General features: G+C 40.7%; 1 protein-coding gene across 1 annotated transcript in view; it reads right to left on the reverse strand.

The window, feature by feature from the left end:
* Dnah5 (dynein axonemal heavy chain 5) overlaps positions 1-17,625 on the reverse strand; it is a 301,350-nt gene that overhangs the window by 50,673 nt on the left and 233,052 nt on the right. The window contains exons 59-65 of the mRNA XM_032898676.1: positions 15,324-15,527; positions 11,035-11,214; positions 9,513-9,650; positions 4,593-4,728; positions 3,720-4,036; positions 2,994-3,149; positions 2,033-2,215 (exon numbers count right to left, since the gene is read on the reverse strand). Coding sequence (XP_032754567.1) covers positions 2,033-2,215; positions 2,994-3,149; positions 3,720-4,036; positions 4,593-4,728; positions 9,513-9,650; positions 11,035-11,214; positions 15,324-15,527 — 1,314 coding nt within the window. The remainder of the gene's footprint in view (positions 1-2,032; positions 2,216-2,993; positions 3,150-3,719; positions 4,037-4,592; positions 4,729-9,512; positions 9,651-11,034; positions 11,215-15,323; positions 15,528-17,625) is intronic.

Consider the following 17,625-nt stretch of genomic DNA (forward strand, 5'->3'; position numbering starts at 1 on the left):
AAGGTCATCTGAGAGGACAGTGTTAGTCAGATAATTGCCCAGATCAGACTGGCCCATGGGCATATCTGTGAGGAACTGTCTTGATTGCTAACTGACTTGGGAGGGCACAACCCACTGTGGGTAGTACTATCCCTACACAGGTAGGCCTTAACTGTATATGAAATCTAGCTGAGCATTAACTGGCCTATAGGCCAGCAAGCAGCATGGTCCCTTCTGTATGTATTGGCTGTGATGCCAGTTCTTTGGTCACAGGCAATGATGTGTGTAATCGCAGGCAGGCTAGCCTTCTGGTTCCTGCCTTGCATTCATGTTTTGCCATGCTCTGTGCTCTTGAGTTCTCAGCTGAGAGGAAACCTTTCTTCCCTCACTCTTTCCGTCAGAGTACTTGTCACAGCAACAGGGATCAACCCAGAAGATGAGACACCAGAGGCTACATAAGTTCTTCTTGATTTTGTTCTGCATTTATTTAATTGTGGGGAGAGAGCTTGTGTCCAGCACATGCATGTAGGTCATAGAACAACTTGAAGGAGTCAATTCTAAGCTTCTATCACATGCGATTGAGGACAAATGTAGTCAATATGCCTGACAGCAGAGGACTTTCCATTAACCCAACTCACCAACCAAACTTCTAAACTTTACACCAGACCCATTGGGCATGTGTGGAGCTCTTTTAGATAACATGGGAGGTTACAGAGATGACTCAGTAGTTGAGAGCTCGCCACTCTTGCAGAGGCCCCAGGTTCATGTTGGGTAGTAACTACTGCCTGTAATTCTGTTATAGGAGGTCTGACACCCTCTTCTGGTTCAACAGGCATCTATGTGCATGAATACATATAAATGCACAAAGGCAAATATAGGTGTTCATACACTCATGTAAATAAAAGGCAAATACATAAAAGAGCTGAAGGTCATGTGTGGTCCGAGTGCCAAGTCTACATCTTATATGCTAAGAAACATCATAATCAAGTGGAAATGGGCAAGAACACTAAAGGTCAGCAGGTAACTTGAATTCATAATACAATAAACTTTTCATAAAAATAAAGCGGTTGAAGAACAGAGTAACAACATAGGATAACAACTGCAATGGCAGTTACATTGTCGGTGTCTCATACTTTATGAAAACCTACTGCGCGTCTGGCTGGGGAGATGATTGTGTCTGCAACACAAGTGTGCAGGTCTGAGCTTGGAGCCCAAGAATTCAAGGAATGCATCAGGCGTTTGCGACATGTGTCTCTAACCCCTGCACAGGGAAGTAATGGCTGGGTAGGGGTAGGGGTAGGGGGGATGGCACACTTAGGGACAGGTGACTCACTGAAGCTGACTGGCTGGCCAGAAAACCTTAAGTGACCAGCTTCAGGTTTAGTGAGATGTCACATCTAAAGAATATGGAGCTGGAAAGGTGGCTTTGCAGTTAAGAGCAGTACTTCTTGCTCTTGTAGAGGATGCAGGTCCAATTCCTAGCACCCATATGGCAGTGTGCAACCATCTATAATTCCAGTTCCAAAGGATCCAGTACCCTCTTCGGGCCTCCACAGGTACCAAATGTGCAAGTGGGGAACAGATATACATGCAGGTAAGACACATTTAAAATCATCATCATCATAGTTATTATTGTATATACAATATAATCTACTAATAACATCATGATGATGATGATGATGATGATAAAATTTGAAATTAAAAAAGGTGGGGAGTAGTACCCAATGTCTCTCTCTGGCCTCTACACATACCTATACATATATGAACATGCACATCCACAGACCACAACACAACACATATATAGACAAATATATTTGTAGGTAATTGCCTAACACTTTCCTCTTCGTGGAAAAATAAAATACTGAAGAATTAATGTGAACTTTAGATTCCAGATTAATGGCTCCAAAAGCAGTTTCAGTGTTAGAACTGAGATTCAGGACACAGGAAAACAACGGGGATAAAAGAGAAATCAATCCCACGAACACGCTCATACTATTTCTATCAATGAAACACAGTGTAGTGCAGCAACAGGAGTCTGCCTTGGTTTCCCCACCTGCTTCTCTGTGAGGATGACTCTCCCCAGTAACTGGTCCTCCAGGCCTTTCACAGTGACAGTGAAGTCAATGATGGCGGTCCGAGCACTGATTTCTGGGGTATAGGCTGGATTTGGCAGCTTGGTAGTGATGTAAAGTTTAAAGCCATCCATGACATCCACTTCCTTGTCACCGACCTTCACCTTTTTTATAAAAAGAAAGTTGCACAGAGGAGTGATACACCTGGGTCTTTTTCATATTGGATCAATTATTGCTGTGAGCAATATGTAACTGGATACAGTTTGCATATTAAGAATAAAAAAATTGTCATTAGGTACTCACGGAGCTTCAAGGCACTGGGATACAAGACAAGAGGCAGGAAGGACAGGTAAAGCAAAGTGAAAGAGAAAGAGATGGATCTAAGTACACCATGTAATGAATATAGAATTAGTTGTCAAAGCATCACGACTAAACCCAGAAGTTAAGAAAAGCATAACCCATTGAGAATGATTAGGGGCCTTACTACTCACATACTGAGGTTTGAGAAGTCACACAAGCAAGACCCAAAATTGGCAGGAGAGAGCAGGGCAGGGGTGCTGATTTACAGCAGTCACTGGATAGAGCTAAGATGAGGATTTAAACACACATGGACTTGTGTGGTTTGAGTTTCTCACCAGCAGCACGTAACTTAGTACCAAGGATTTCGTAAGTGTGCCCTTATCTGGATAGACGGAAGGTGGGACATGAGGGTTTTAAAGTTTTCAATAGTCAAAGATCAAAATAGAATCTGTTTCTTTGTTACAGAAGTAGTATAGATAAGCATGACAGGACTCTTAATCTGTCAATAATTTAGCCTCTACTCAAGAAGAGCATAAAACATCTCCCTGCAACTGGCTCCACTTGCAGCCTCTTGAAAGCTTCTCTCTCCCCTACCAGGGTGCACTACTGCTGTGAATACTGGTATTAATGGGCTTAACGTACCTTAAATGTAGATCCCGTTTTAATGAAGTTTTTTTCCAAAACGTTGTCCAGAGCAGGATCCAACTCCTCCCCAACGTCTTCAATGAGCAAAGGTCTCCCAAGGGAAAGGCTGTCCTCCAGGTGGTTTCTAAAGTACTTGTGGTTTAGAGATGTGATCTAAACACGGGATGGGATCACCAGGTTATTCTGGATAGACAAACTCATGATGTGATACACAGTAATACCATCGAACACTCTACCACAGGAAACAAATGAGGACTTAGAAATCCTGGGCTCGAGGCCATGCTAAGTGATATGGTACAGAAAATTCAAATTGTTTCCACTCTACCTTTAATAGACAAATCACCAACCATGTAACATGTAAAGGTAGTATAGGATATTTCTGCCTCTTCCTGCCCTCCACCATCCCTGTTGGTAGACAACTAGAGGTCTGTATGTAAGCATTGCATATGTAGAGTGCTCTCCTTCTGACTACCAAAGAAGCTGTGAACTTAACAGATGAGCTTGGATTCACTGAAATATGGTAGTGGTACGTGTGCCCAAAATGCAAACAATAAGGTTATGGAAAATATTTAGTTATTATATATAACCTTACATCTCTATTTAGGATTCCAAACAAAACATGCAAGATATTCAAATACTTCTCTTTTTTGTGGGGAAGAAGATAAGGGAGCTCTATAAAAAGATATAATTTGATGTGTACAAATGCACTCAAACAGAAATCACCTGGAGTTCATTTTGGCTTTCTTTGTTCCTAATCCAGATCTTGCCTTGGGTCTGGGGATCAATTAGCAAAGGAGACCGTGAGGCTTTTGTGACAATAATTCCGTTCTGGATGGACAGGTCATCGTTTGGAAGGCCTTGTAGGTTCCATTCACTGATAGTCGGGGCATCAATCAGCATCTCATTAAGATTTAGGTCATTTCCAAATGGGATTTTACGAGCTTTCATTTCCTTCTTCCAATCATTCAGCAGCAGATCTCGAAACTCTTGGTTAAATGGACCAGAATATGATAGAAAAGCCGTTGCCAGCAGCACATCCCCTAAAGCAGAAAGCAAGCACCTCTAAAGTATGTTGTGACTATCCATGCAATTGTATAACTCACTAAAATTGAAAAGGAAGTGTACGTCAACAACCATTCTTTTAAACAAAACTCCACAGTCAACCTGTAAGCACAGTCTGCAAATGACTTGATCAATAAGCATGAGTTTGACTGACTGTGGAACAGAGTCTAAATATCCCATCAAGAAAGAACTGTCAGAGGGTAAACATCAGGTCACCATTACTTTGTTGTAAAAGAGTGACCTCTAGCTAAAAAATTGTAACTTTAAAAACAAGAAAAGGCAGATCCTTCATCAAAGTGTCCATGATCATATCCCACTCTTTTAGAAGTGTTTGAAAGTGAACTACTAATAAGAGTATGAGGGTCATTCACCCATGAATCAGGCACATGTGTACCAGACAATTACCCTTGAAATGCTTGTAGACACACAAACACACATATATGAAGTTGAATAAGCATGTGTCTGATTCAAGCTTAAAACCTCTGACTCCATCATAGTCAACACCATGTCTCGTTAATGAAAGAGTGTACAGACCTACAAGTCGTTTAGTTTGTGCAGCAAACTCTTTACTTTGTTCCGTCCATCGCTCCTTTTCACCTGCCAAGCCGCTGATGAGCGTGGACGCCGTCTGCATCTTATGCCTGCACCGATCAGCATCTTCAAGCAAGGTCTGAAGAAGGCCAAAGCAAGAAGGAAACCTTTCCTCAGACAAAAGAGTGGCTACTCATTCAAATATGTGACTTTAAAACATGAATTGTCTACCTTCTTAGACACATAGAAGGACCATTTCAAAAAAAAAAAAAAAAAAAAAAAAAAAACCAGATTCTAGCTCTGTGTAGGTTGATGTCTATACGTACATGAGAGCTGGCAAAAGTTAGGTCAAGGTCCATGATTGGATACTGAAAAGAAAGGTGCGGACAAAGTTTTGATAAGGCAAGGGAGAAGGAAAGAGGTGAATAATCAAGATGAAGGTAGAAAAGGACGAGCCAGATTTGTGTGGTCTGAAATGGCCATAGGTAGTTATGAATATTTCTTAAGAGATCAATTTCTATAGGTCAATTTATTTTATCTAGGTGGGCGGTTTATATCTTTACCAATTGGTTGTGAGTTTATTGTGTGGACGTCTTGCGTGAATTGAGAATTTAACATATAAATCTGATTGCTAAATTACAGCCTATAGAGCCTTGATTTTACCAGGTTGTTGAGAGTTTATACTCTAACTACCAGGGGGTGGTTACTTGAAGTATGGGCAGAGTTTGGGACAGAGAGTCACAATAGGCCAGCCGCTGCGGGACCTCTAGTGTCCAGATTTTACTCGATAGCTGGGATCAGAGAGTTCTTGGCTGGCCAGCCCAGAAAGGGTAACTAGCAATGGAAGTGGGGAGACCACTAGAGCTAGAGGTAATGTGGTGTGGTGCCACACTAGAACCACCTGCCGCTGAGATGAAGGTACCCCACAGATGCCACGTAGCCCCATGGTACCAGCACTAGCGCAGGATAAAAGGTTCCACTTCTTTAATAATTACCACAACAGCTCTGTCTGTGCTGTCTGTCTTGTCTCTGTTTCTCTGCCTAGTGCCTTGAGCCCAGCAACCAAATCCTCCCCACCGTTAGTAACAGAATCTTTCTATCACTCATTAGTAAACTCACACACGATAGTATCACATAATACAACATATGTAAAGAAGCCAATTCTTAGGAAAATATAATTAGAAGTATCTCTCATGTCAAATCCTGCTGTTCCAAAGGCATCACCTAAGGCCATGTTGCATTTCACATCAGAAAACACCTAAATTTCCTTCACCTCATTGGACTCCAAGACTCCTGCAGAAATCTCGGCCTAGTGTAACTTATCATCTATTTCTTAGCTGTTCCTTGAGACAACAACAAGACGTTAAAGCAGACTTCCATATGTTATAGCCACTCCTGCCCCAAATTTCTAGTGACGGTGATGAAACCCAGGGCCTCAGGCATGCTAAACATGTATGTTGCTGAACTATACTCCCAGCCCCTAATACTTCTCATATTCTATGTAGATGTTTAAGAGATGCCGTCTAGTTCTACACGTGAAAGTAGAGGAAATGAAGTGAAAGGGGTGGATATCAGTGAATGCCCATCTGTAAAAAATACCTACTGCATATTTTTACAAGGTAGGTTCAATTGGAAGATCTATAATGTTATGAAAAGTTGAAACTATTTCAAGATTTTCTTTAGTGGGATTACTTAAATCTCCATTTAAATTACCATATGGTACAAATACTGTAAACTGATTAAATACTATCTTGCAATTTTTATGCCCGAAAAATATTGCAATATTTTTAAGTTAATAATGTAGATAATGAAACAAGTGTTCTGTCTTTAAATTGGCTTAAAGTTTATGACATATATATATATATATATAATATGTTCAGACATAAGAGCAAGGTATTATTTATATTCCTCTCCAGGATTCCCTAAATACATTTTCTATAATGACTAGATTGCTTTTTAAGGATAACACAATACAGTCCCTTGAAAAGGGAAGATACTTAATGCAATCTGTTCTCATCTTCCTTCTGGAGTTTTGTCTTCCCTTTAGTTAATGGAAAATAATAGAAAACCTACTTCTGTGTTATATCCCCATCATATATGTCTATTTGCTTCATCCCAAGAATAGAGATACCAGTTGTATGGTATTTTATTTAAAATAGTTTATTTAAAACAAAGTTTTCAATGAAAATATATTTTTATTGGATATTTTATGTATTTACATTTCAAATGTTAACCCCTTTCCTGGTTTCCCCTCTAGAACCCTCCTATCTCATCCCCCCACCCTGCTTCTATGTTCATATCTCAACACCCTGGCATTCCCCTACATTGGGGTATCAAGCTTTCCCAGGACCAAGGCCCTCTCCTCCTATTGATGCCAGACAATGCCATCCTCTGCTACATATGTGGCTGGAGCCATGGGTCCCTCCATGTGTACTCTTTTGTTGGTGGTTTAGTCCCTGGGAGCTTTGGGTTGGGGGGGAGGTTCTAGTTGGTTGATATTGTTGTTCTTCCTATGGGATTGCAAACTTTTCAGCTCCTTCAGTCCTTTCTCTAACTCCTCCATTGGGGTCCCCTGCTCAGTCTGTGAGCATGACTCTGTAAACCTCTGATTCTGTATTTGTCAGGCTCTGACAGAGCCTCTCAGTAGACAGCTATAACAGGCTCCTGTCAGCAAGCACTTCTTGGAATACTGCAATAGTGTCTGGGTTTGGTGTCTGTATGGGATAAATCCCTAGGTGGGGAAATCTCTGAATGGATTTTCCTTTGCATTTTGTCAGAATTTCCCATCCTTATATCCAGCCGATTAAGAAAACCGTTAGGCCCTACTTCCCCGTCTTTGGTCTCTAGGTTCCCCGGTTCCTACTGCACTATAAGCAAAGGGGTTAATGCTTATGGTACATAGAGAGGACCAGATAGTTCTGGTTAGACATTTGGTACAGAACACCTTGGTCCAACTCTGAGGTCTGGTCTCTGTTAACTGGGCAGTACGCCAGCTAACTCTTCAGAAGGTCAGAGAAGTTGGACCCTAAGACAAGGCACTGTGTCCTTTGTGAACAGTAGCCAGATACTCTTTGGAAGAGGCCATGCAGGCCTGGGCTACAATGAACTGCACACTAGAACAACTTTGGGAGATCCACAAATACTTTTCACCTTCATCCAGCCCTAAGGATAAAGAAAGTGGAACAAAAATGACTGAAAATAATGTTTATAAGTTGGTGGCAGCAGGCCCATGGCCAATGTTTGCTCAACCTAAAGAAATTTGAAATCTGTTAAAAATCATGTTTTCAAGCTATGGTCATATTTTTACAATAGCAGTTCTCTATGTTCCTTTATCTAAACTAATAAACTAATCCATGAACTAATAAGCTTTATCTAAACTAATAAACAGGTGCTCCAGAACAACAATAACAAAGAGAACGAGCGACTGCAAACCTGTTAAAATTTAAACACAATAACAACAGTTAAGAACGCTTTATTAAGGAGTGCTTCTGGATACAAGTGAATAATATCCAGAAAGACAGAAATTAATACTCTCTCCTCCTGCTTTTTAAAGGGGACTCTGTATTGCAATGCTAATTTTCTCCTTACGTAAGTGAACCCCCTGAGTAGAAATACACAAGACCATGCAGGTGCTTAGTCCTGCAAAACATCCTTAGAGGTACTCTCACACAGCTTTCAGGAGACTTTGATCTTCAAGAGATGTAGATTGTATTCTACATGCCATGAAACTGCAGAGTCATAAGCAAGGGTTTTAATCTGGATAGGGTGCACTTCCATGAAATATTCAAAGAAAGAGTCACGATGGCTCCCATATGCCAAATACACTAGAGTTAATCTGATACATATGATGTGGGGCTAAAAGATTATGTAATCTAGTGTGCAGATTACTTTAAATATCTATCATCTGTGGCTTTCTGCTATATGAAATATGAAAGTACTTAAAATAGTGAGAAAATCATTAAAGTTGTCTTATGACTTAGAAACCCCAATGCCTTTTCTCTGCAATCTCTTCAGGATTTTTTGTCTGATGAGTCCAATCTGGCCTCCCTTCGCCATAAGTAAGTATTGGTAACCCAAGCACTCATGGCCATCTTCGTAAACAAGGAACTCTGAAGCATTATCTGCATGCACTCTATATTAAATCCACTTTGATTTTAGAAGGAAAGAGTCCCCCAGGAGACCTTGGATTTGTATAATAGATGACAAGTCTGTGGGCCTAGATGCTAGCAAGTACAAAATCCCTTCCCCCACACCTCTTTCTCTGTATGTGTCTCTCTCTGCCTCTCTCCCTCTGTGTGTGTGTGTGTGTGTGTGTGTGTGTGCGCGCACGCGCGCATGTGTGTGTGAGAGAGAGAGACAGAGACAGAGACAGAGACAGAGAAGAAAGATTTGTGGAGAATTACTGTGCATTAGAATATACTCCTACTGTCAGCTACATCCATGTAACAGGGAGATCTTAAGTCAACATCAAAATATCCAAGTCCCGCCCAGGCTGTGATTGGTCAGCTTAAAGCCAGAACTTTCCCTTGACATTTCTGTGCTTTAGCTCCTTCATGAAAAATAGAACAATCTGTCCCACCTACTTATAAAACTGTCTGAAAGATTAAATGTAATGTGTGGGTAGAGATGACTTCAGATGCACAGGTTTCCTCACTGTCCTCATGCATAGAGTGACTTGAATAGCTATCCCTAGAGCCAGTTTCTGCCTGAGTGAACCATCTTGACTCTTACTTATCAATGGCTTTGAGTGTTAGTTAGAAACAGAGTCAAGGACTCGGTGAAGGACCATGTGCTGTGTGTGCATTATAAAACTCAGTGTGTTCTTGCAGGAAACCAATTCTTCAAAGAAAGATATGATAGGAATGAGAGCTCATGAGAACAACAGAATGTGTGAGCATCCCTCCCCTGCCAAGTGTTGCTTACCTGCTTTTCAGTCATGGCCTGTTCGTACTCTGCCTGCACCACATCAAGCTCTGCTTGCTTATCATCCAGCTCAGCCTGGGCTTTCTGCAGGTCCTGCATGGCCAGGGCATGACGATTCTCTTGCACTATCAAGTTGGCCTGCAGGGGACATAGGGTGAGGAAGAAGCAGGAAGGCCCCAAAACTGACAGTTTAGATGGTGGGAGTTCCACCATGGCACATGCTCACAACAGTGCTTTATTCTACCTCTGCGATCACCTCAAACTGCATTAACCCAAACCCAAATATTAATGTCAATTTTTATCCATTTATAAGCATAAAATTATATGTCATAAGGATAGCAATCAGCAAATTTATTTTCCATACAGTTCTAGGCAAAACACCTAAAAACTATTTAGACTATAGAGGTCAAAATGTCAAATAAAAGCTTTTAAAGATTATCTTAAAAACCATTTCTTAAGCCAACACAATACATGACAGGCTGGACTTGTCCTTCATTGGAAGCTGAAATATGAAGCCTGGAGAAAAGTTTTTGTTTTTCTGTCTTTTGTGGGGGAAGGGGTCTTGGTTTAATGATTTAGTTCCCTATTCTTAAAATAAATACAATAAAACAAAAGTATACATTATCATGTTTGCTTGGAAAATATAAAGAGAGTGTGTACACTTCTCACAACCAGTCTTGAGCTTGCTGGACTCTCCATTGATCAGTCTCCATGATATCAGCAAGCATGACACCAATTATCTGCTCTGGAATTCTCTGACTTTGAATGAGTCTTTGATGCGTTACATAGTTCTGTAAACTTGAGACCTACCCTCTAAATCCTGCATCATCCCCTTGATACTCTCGATCATTTTATCATAATTAAGTTTATCAGCTAGCTAACAATTATAAGCAAGTCTTGGTTTATGGTTCGGAAAGATCAAATGTACAAAAACAAAATGAAGCCACAAATTATGATCATTAAGACAGGAATATTAGGGCTTGTGTTTTTTAGGTGTACTCACCTCTGTGTTTGCTAAAGATTAGGTGTCTTCTTAATAGTGATGTCAAATATAGAAATAACACTCATAAACTCAGCTACTTGGGGAAATGTAGGGTTAGGCTCAAAATGGCATTTAATTACAAATAGCTGACAGTCTTCCCTGAGGTGCAATAAAGGGAAAGAGAAAGCTCTGTCTTCTTTCTTCAAAGTTGAGTATTTTCTGGTACCGGTATCTACGTCTCAACCCTGTTTCATTCATAGGATTTGTTTGCCTAAGATCTTGAGCATTGTTAGAGAACATTCTGTGCTCTAATTTTCTGCTTTATTTTTCTTAAGCAACTCGATGTCTTCACAGATAATTAATTCCTGCTTAAAAGCCCCTGCAATCTCGGAACCACGTTATAAAGAAACATCTTGGTCTCATCGTTCAGAACCTCACTCTACGTATCTGAGGGCAAATACACTGACTCCCAAAGCTCTGACCACTTGACCCATCAGCTCTCCCAGGCACAGGTCACAGGGTTCACTCTTGGACGCCTACCTTCAGAGGGAGCACCTCCTTGTTTATAGAGAAAAAGGAAGCCATAGCTTTGGTCCAGGAACAAAGACCAGCTACATTTCCACAGACGCGCTTGGCGGTCTCGATGTTGTAGTCAGACATTTCAAAGTAAGGACTCAAAAATTCTATCACTTCTTCATTGATTGTGTCTTTGGGGAACTGCTGTGGGAGGAAAATGTGAAATTGTGTCAAAATACGTATTATATGAGGTATATCTAAACTCACATTCCGTTTTCAATGTAACTGAAACTAGTAAGCATGTAAAGCTAGACAAATGGTATGTGTTTTGCTTGTTTGTTTGTTTGTCAGTGTCTCAGGATATTAGGTGAAAGTCTTAAAGCTGAAAGCACAGTGTGGAATGCTTACAAAAGAAACCTACCAGCATGCGCTCTGTCCTAGTGCAGACACGTGCCCTAGTTAAATAAACTGGGATCCAGCAAAAGAGTAACGCATTTAGGTGATGAACACTATTATAGTAATTAGAATTTCAAGAGCAATAAAAACTTCTTTCCATTAATACTAAACAGGTGAATTATAAACCCATAATATCAACAACAGAAAAACAAACACACACAGCTATATTCAGGCTAAGGACATATAGATTTAGCATTTATCAGCAACTAAATGCTTAATAGATTCAGACAGAAGTTCTATTAAACTCATATGAAATGTGAGAGCAATAACTTGGACATTGCACCTTGAGAATGATGAATTAATTTTTAATCATTGAGCTTTCACAAATATGAGAGAATTATTATCTCCTGGAGAAATACAATTTTAAGACACAGCAGAAATGGATTTAGAATGCCTTCCTGTAGCAGGAAGGAAAACCCAGCCACAATGAAATTGAATGTTAAAAAAAATAATAATAATGTTTTCTCTTCTAAAAGGGTGATTATTTTCCAAGTATAAATAAATCTAGCAACTGGTAATTGCATGCAATAAACCTTCACAGACCATGTATAGCAGAGTAGACTACCCTTTCATTCAGACCTTGCTTGTCACAAGCTTCTTTCATGAGACTTAGAAAATAGTGGAGACAGAGGTTCCGCAAGCAATTCCCATCAAATGCACAAGGGAGATGTGGAGTCATATACAAGGAATGGACTCAAAGTCTAACCACACTATCACCTAGTCTCGGAGTTGCCAGGACAAGTCAACGACCCGCTGAGTTCATAAGCTACTCATTTCTGTAATAGAGAGAAGGCACCTTATGGTGCCATGGCTTCAGCAGTCACAGAAGGAAAGATGGTGCTGAAGTTGTCGCTTAAAGAAAGGGCATGGAGTGGGTATTTCCCATTAGTTGTCTCTTGATCTAAATCTGGAAGATAAGACAGTAAAACTTCTGGAAGGAAACAGAAGAGGATATATTCTTCCTTGGAGGGAGCCAAGATCTAAATGGAACACAGAGAATGCTATTAAGGAAAACATCAATAAAAAATCCTACATTAAAATTAAGGACCTCAGCTTAGCAAAAGACGGCAGTAATAAAGTGAACAAGCCAGGAAGTGGCTGAAGGTATTTGTAGCCTTCGTAAAGTATTTGAAAGCCAACAGAGGAAGTTTAACAGTGGGCTGGGGAGATGGCTCAATGTTGAAGAGTACATTTGGCTCCTGCAAAGAACCGGAGTTCTTGACACCCACAAGGTGGCTCAGCCATTGACAAATCCAGGTCCAAGAACCTGACTTCCTTTTGCAGCATCTGTAGCACCAGGCACACACATGCAAGCAAACACTCATATGTATAAAAGGAAAACAAACCTTTAAAGCTAGTTTTAGCAGGAGGGAGGTAAGAGACAAAGAATCAGAAAGTTTCCAGTGAAATCATGTCTTCTAGGGATGCCGGAAACTACACCGACAAAGTTTCATGACCCACTTGACTGCTGGAATGTGAGCTGAACTAGAAGATGCCAAGAGACACACCAAAATGAGCAAGGGAAACTCCATTAGGCCCTAACCCTACACAAAGAACTACAGGAGCTAAGGAATGCTGTGACTGGGAGAGATAGTCTCCCAGGGAAAAGCTAACCAATTTGTTATCCAGTACTAAACGGTCTGCCATGAAAACACATATACGGGTAACACTATCCAAACCGAGCAGGTTGTACTTATGTATTTAATATTACAAATGTACATGCACATGCAGGTATAGCAACAATGGATGAAAATGGAGACCACGAGTTTTAAAGAGAGCCAGGAGGGGGGTGGGAGAGGGGACTCAAGGAGAAAAGAGACTGGGAAGCTGATGTAATTATAAGTTCAAAAAATAAAAGGAATAATTACAGAGAGAGAGGGGCCCAAATAAGCAATTAACATAAAAATTTCTGAAAGGTTTACAAACCCACCGGAAGATTTTCAGCATCATTAGCTGTCACCGAAATGCAAATTCAGCCCATAACAAAAGAAACAGCTACTATCTCACACAAAGGCAGTGAAAAGCAGAAAAGAGTGTGTCTGTAGGGGTGAGCGCAGTAAGTCTTGCTGCTCCGTACGTGACAGGACTCTTAAAAAAGCTCTTTCCTACAGTCTACAAACTGTAGGGGGAAAAGGGTACGATCTATGTCTCAGAAATCCGACTCCTACAAATACGGCCAACAGAAATGCATTCACGCAGCCCCCAAAGGTCCCGTATGTCAGAACAGACAGCAGATTCATTTGTAACAGCCAAAACTTAGAAACAACCCGAAAACCACTTCAACGGTCCAGTAGACAAAATGGGACTCATTCACATGGTTCACGCTGGGATTGATTCAAAAGATCTCAGGGAAAGGAGCGTTAAATATTCAGAAAATCTGAATACTAGTTTTTAAGTCTATTTAAGACTGGTCGCATTCACTGTGATTAAATGCTTGTATTTAAAATAAAGGCAACCTGTGGTCAAAGTTCAGTTCCACCTGGGTTCACCAGGCTTCCTACCACCTACACTTTGTAGGTCACTGACGCCAATTGCACCCGTGTGGTGTAGTTCTGCAAGACACCATGCTTTCTGCCTTCTCCAGACCTGTGTCCCCAGCATCAATTCTGGAGCTTGAGACTGGTCTTTCTGGAGTAATTGTACTGTGCAAACACTGAAAACCAATGTCTTTGTTCTCTTCCTTTTTCTCATTTTCTTCCTCCAAATAAAGCCTAATTATTACATGCTTACCACACAGCACAACCATATACTAGAAAGCTACCCCTGGAAGTGAATGCCACAATAAGAATGTATCTCATCTGTACAGTGAATGAAGGTCAAAGCAAGGCCTCATACCGTGATTTCTTATGTGGTCATTTCCAAACGAGTAATGATTATGAATGAGAAAAAAGAATAATATTTACTTCAGGCTGATGTGCTTTAAGCTTAAAGAAACTCTAACTCTTTTTTTCTCCTTTGGCTGATGATTAATATGTGTATACATATTCGTTAAGCAGGACTCTTCAAATTTGAACATAACATATACAACAAAATTACAGATTTATAAATTTCTCTTCCAATTAGTACTTACTGTCAACTTGTAAGTACGATCACAGGCAGTGGATTATGGGTATGTATAGACCGCCCAAAACACATCAAGATTATTCAGAAGAAATACCATGCCTGTACTAAATACATACAGAATTCTCTCTCTCTCTCTCTCTCTCTCTCTCTCTCTCTCTCTCTCTCTCTCTCTCTCTCTCTCTCTCTCTCTCTCTCTTGGTTGTACCCTAAACAATATAGCATAACAAACTGGACATGGTAATACGTGCATGTGATCCCAACCCTTGAGAGGCTGAGGCTGATGGCTCGTGAGCTCAAGTAGGCTGTTCAGTAAGAGCATCTAATGAGAACAAAACAGATAGTGACCAGGCAGCATTTACACGGTGTTAGGATCATAAATAATCTAGCAATCATTTACAGCATGCAGGAGGACACGCAAGGATATATGCAAAACCTGTGTGACTTTACATAAGGAGCCTGAGCACCCTCGTATTTCTGCATCCACTGGGAGTTCTGAAAATACTGAGGATAACCTCATCTGTTCGCATGTGCAGACAGCACATCCACCTATTTAGATGCGTTAGAACGACTTTGCCAACTTTTACTGGAGTTTTCCCAGCAACATAGCTGAAAGTGCCCAGGAAAGGTCTAACGCTTATGTCTGAAAGAGAACAGTGTACTACAAAAGAATACTCACATGCATTTCCAAAATACATATGCGGAATAAAGTATTTTTACAAATGAGTTCTATTGAAAGGCTCAGCTAAGACAGACAACTGGGTTCCCTCTTAGTCCATTTTTATAGAAAGACCAACCTGAAGGTTCTGGAGAAAGTTTCCTGCAGTCATCAATTTCAAAGATTCCTGCCAGGAAGGCACGGTGCAGCTTTTGTCCAGGTCAATTTTCACTGCGTTGACCCTCCTGTGAAAGAGCAGCAGCACGCAGTCCATGATCCGCATGATGAGGTGAGGGGGTCGGCCCAGCGTGCGCACTGTGGCGATGTCAGAGGGCTTAATGGTCTGTGGGATGGAGCGTCCGAGCTCAGGTAAGAAAATGCAGACAAACAAACTTTCACGTCTGAAGGCTGGTGTTTTAACAGAGGACAGGCAGCACTTTCAAATTAAGAGTCATAGGGTATATTCCCACATTTAAGCCCAAAGAAGTGAATATCCTACTAAGTCAAAATTCTTTACAATTCTCTGTTCATTTTTTTTAATTTGCTTATAATCCTGCAAGTTTCGTGTTTATTTTTTTAGGATATTTTATTTTTCATTTTGTAACAAGAGTGGTATGTGCATGTCAGTGCAGGTGTCTGTGAAGTTAGGAGCTTCAGACCCCTCTAGGGTTTGAGTTACACGAAGTTCTGATCCACCCAATGGTGTGCGAGGAACTGACCCTGAGACTTCTACAAGAACGGTGCGTGCTTTGAACTGCTAAGCCGTCCTCTTCAGAAACCTCATCACAAGTTCCTTAATGGCATTTTCACACATACTTAGCTTTGTCTGGCCCTTGTCATTCCTAGCACCCTCCTCCCACTTTCCTTTCCCCCTTTCTTAATCCTTATACCCTGAGTAGTCTCCCATTTCACATCACACATATCCCAACACCCTCTCCACTTTCTTCCCTCATCTTCTAATGCACAAGAGTGGGAATTTTTATATTTAGTGAGATACCTCCATGTCAGAAAGACATTCACTGCACCTTCTCTCTCGCATGCAGATCCTAGCTTCCTTTATATGTGTGTGCTGATGTGTGGTTAGGTGAGTATAAAGGCCATATTTTTACAATTTTAAGGAGCAACAAGAGAAGAGAAATGTTGGTGAGCAGATATGGAACTGTGACATTCTTAAAACTGTACAGACTTCATTGTGTTTTTTTTTTTAAAAAAAAGTAGTCTAAAACAAAATACTCAGCACTTAAGTACTTATCAGGGTTTGAAATGAGGAAAAATACTGTATTCACGGGGCCTTTTTGCTCATTAGCTATGTAGGTCAAGAATCTGCCTCTCTCTCAAGCAACTCAGATTGTCACAGTGGACTGACACCAGAGGGTAGCCTTGGGGCTGACAGATTGAATAATTAGAGGTTTCTTAGCTGGGAACTGACCTTTGGATGAAGAGAGTTGGGCAATTCGAATTTCACACAGCTCTGAGAAAGGCTCTATTCCAATTCTAGCACGGATATTCTTATGCAGCAAATTACTTTGTAATCAGCCTCTTTTAGTTGGTATCATTTTCTCTGCTGAACTTTTTTATGAAATCGGTACTGAAGTAAGATGTGTCCAACTCAGGCTTACTTTTAGGACAAACAGTACATGCCCCTGTACGTCTGGGTCTTAAAGCCTTATTTCTTATCTGCACCCCCTGTCAGAGATGAATGTTCTCTGAGATGGAGTAGACACTCACACTCAAGTTGGTGATTTGCTGTGAAGAAGAGCTGTGTTTCAACCTACCAGCATTTCTGAAGACTAGGCAGCTGGAGAAGGAATTGGAGGTGGCAAACTGAGATTTTCAGACCCTTAATTGAGATGTGTGACTTCTGAGGAAGGGTGATGGAAAGAGAGCGACAGCCGGTGAGAAACTAGGATCAAATTACACGTGCACAAAAATGCATCAATTCCATATGTTGGCAGTTGTGCGCTCATGTCAGGCGTGGGAGTAAAGGAGCTGGTGCTGATTCTGTACCTAGAGACCAATGTGTTTCTGGTAACTACTGGGTTCCATTTACTGCATCTGCAGTATGAGTATGTGTAAGACCCTAGACACCATGGCAATATAACAATTACTTACCATTTGAACATACATTATTTTTGCTGCCAACTAGTTAAAGTCTGATTAAACATTAAGGTGGGAAGAGACACATTCTTCTTTTAATGATTTATCTATTTATTTTATATGTATGAATGCCTCCGATATATACGTGAACTGCTTGCCTACCTAGTTCTCACAGAGATCAGAAAAGAGGGTTAGATCCCCAGAGAAATTATGGATAGGTGATCCATCACCAAGTTCTCTAAACCTCTAAGCTATCTCTTCAGTCCCATGGGACATATACTTTATTATTGGCTCTTCTCGGATTGACATATCCTGATGATACAATGTACGGGTCTAGCTGCATC

This window comes from Rattus rattus, chromosome 3, assembly GCF_011064425.1.
Source record: "Rattus rattus isolate New Zealand chromosome 3, Rrattus_CSIRO_v1, whole genome shotgun sequence".
Taxonomy (NCBI): Eukaryota; Metazoa; Chordata; class Mammalia; order Rodentia; family Muridae; genus Rattus; species Rattus rattus.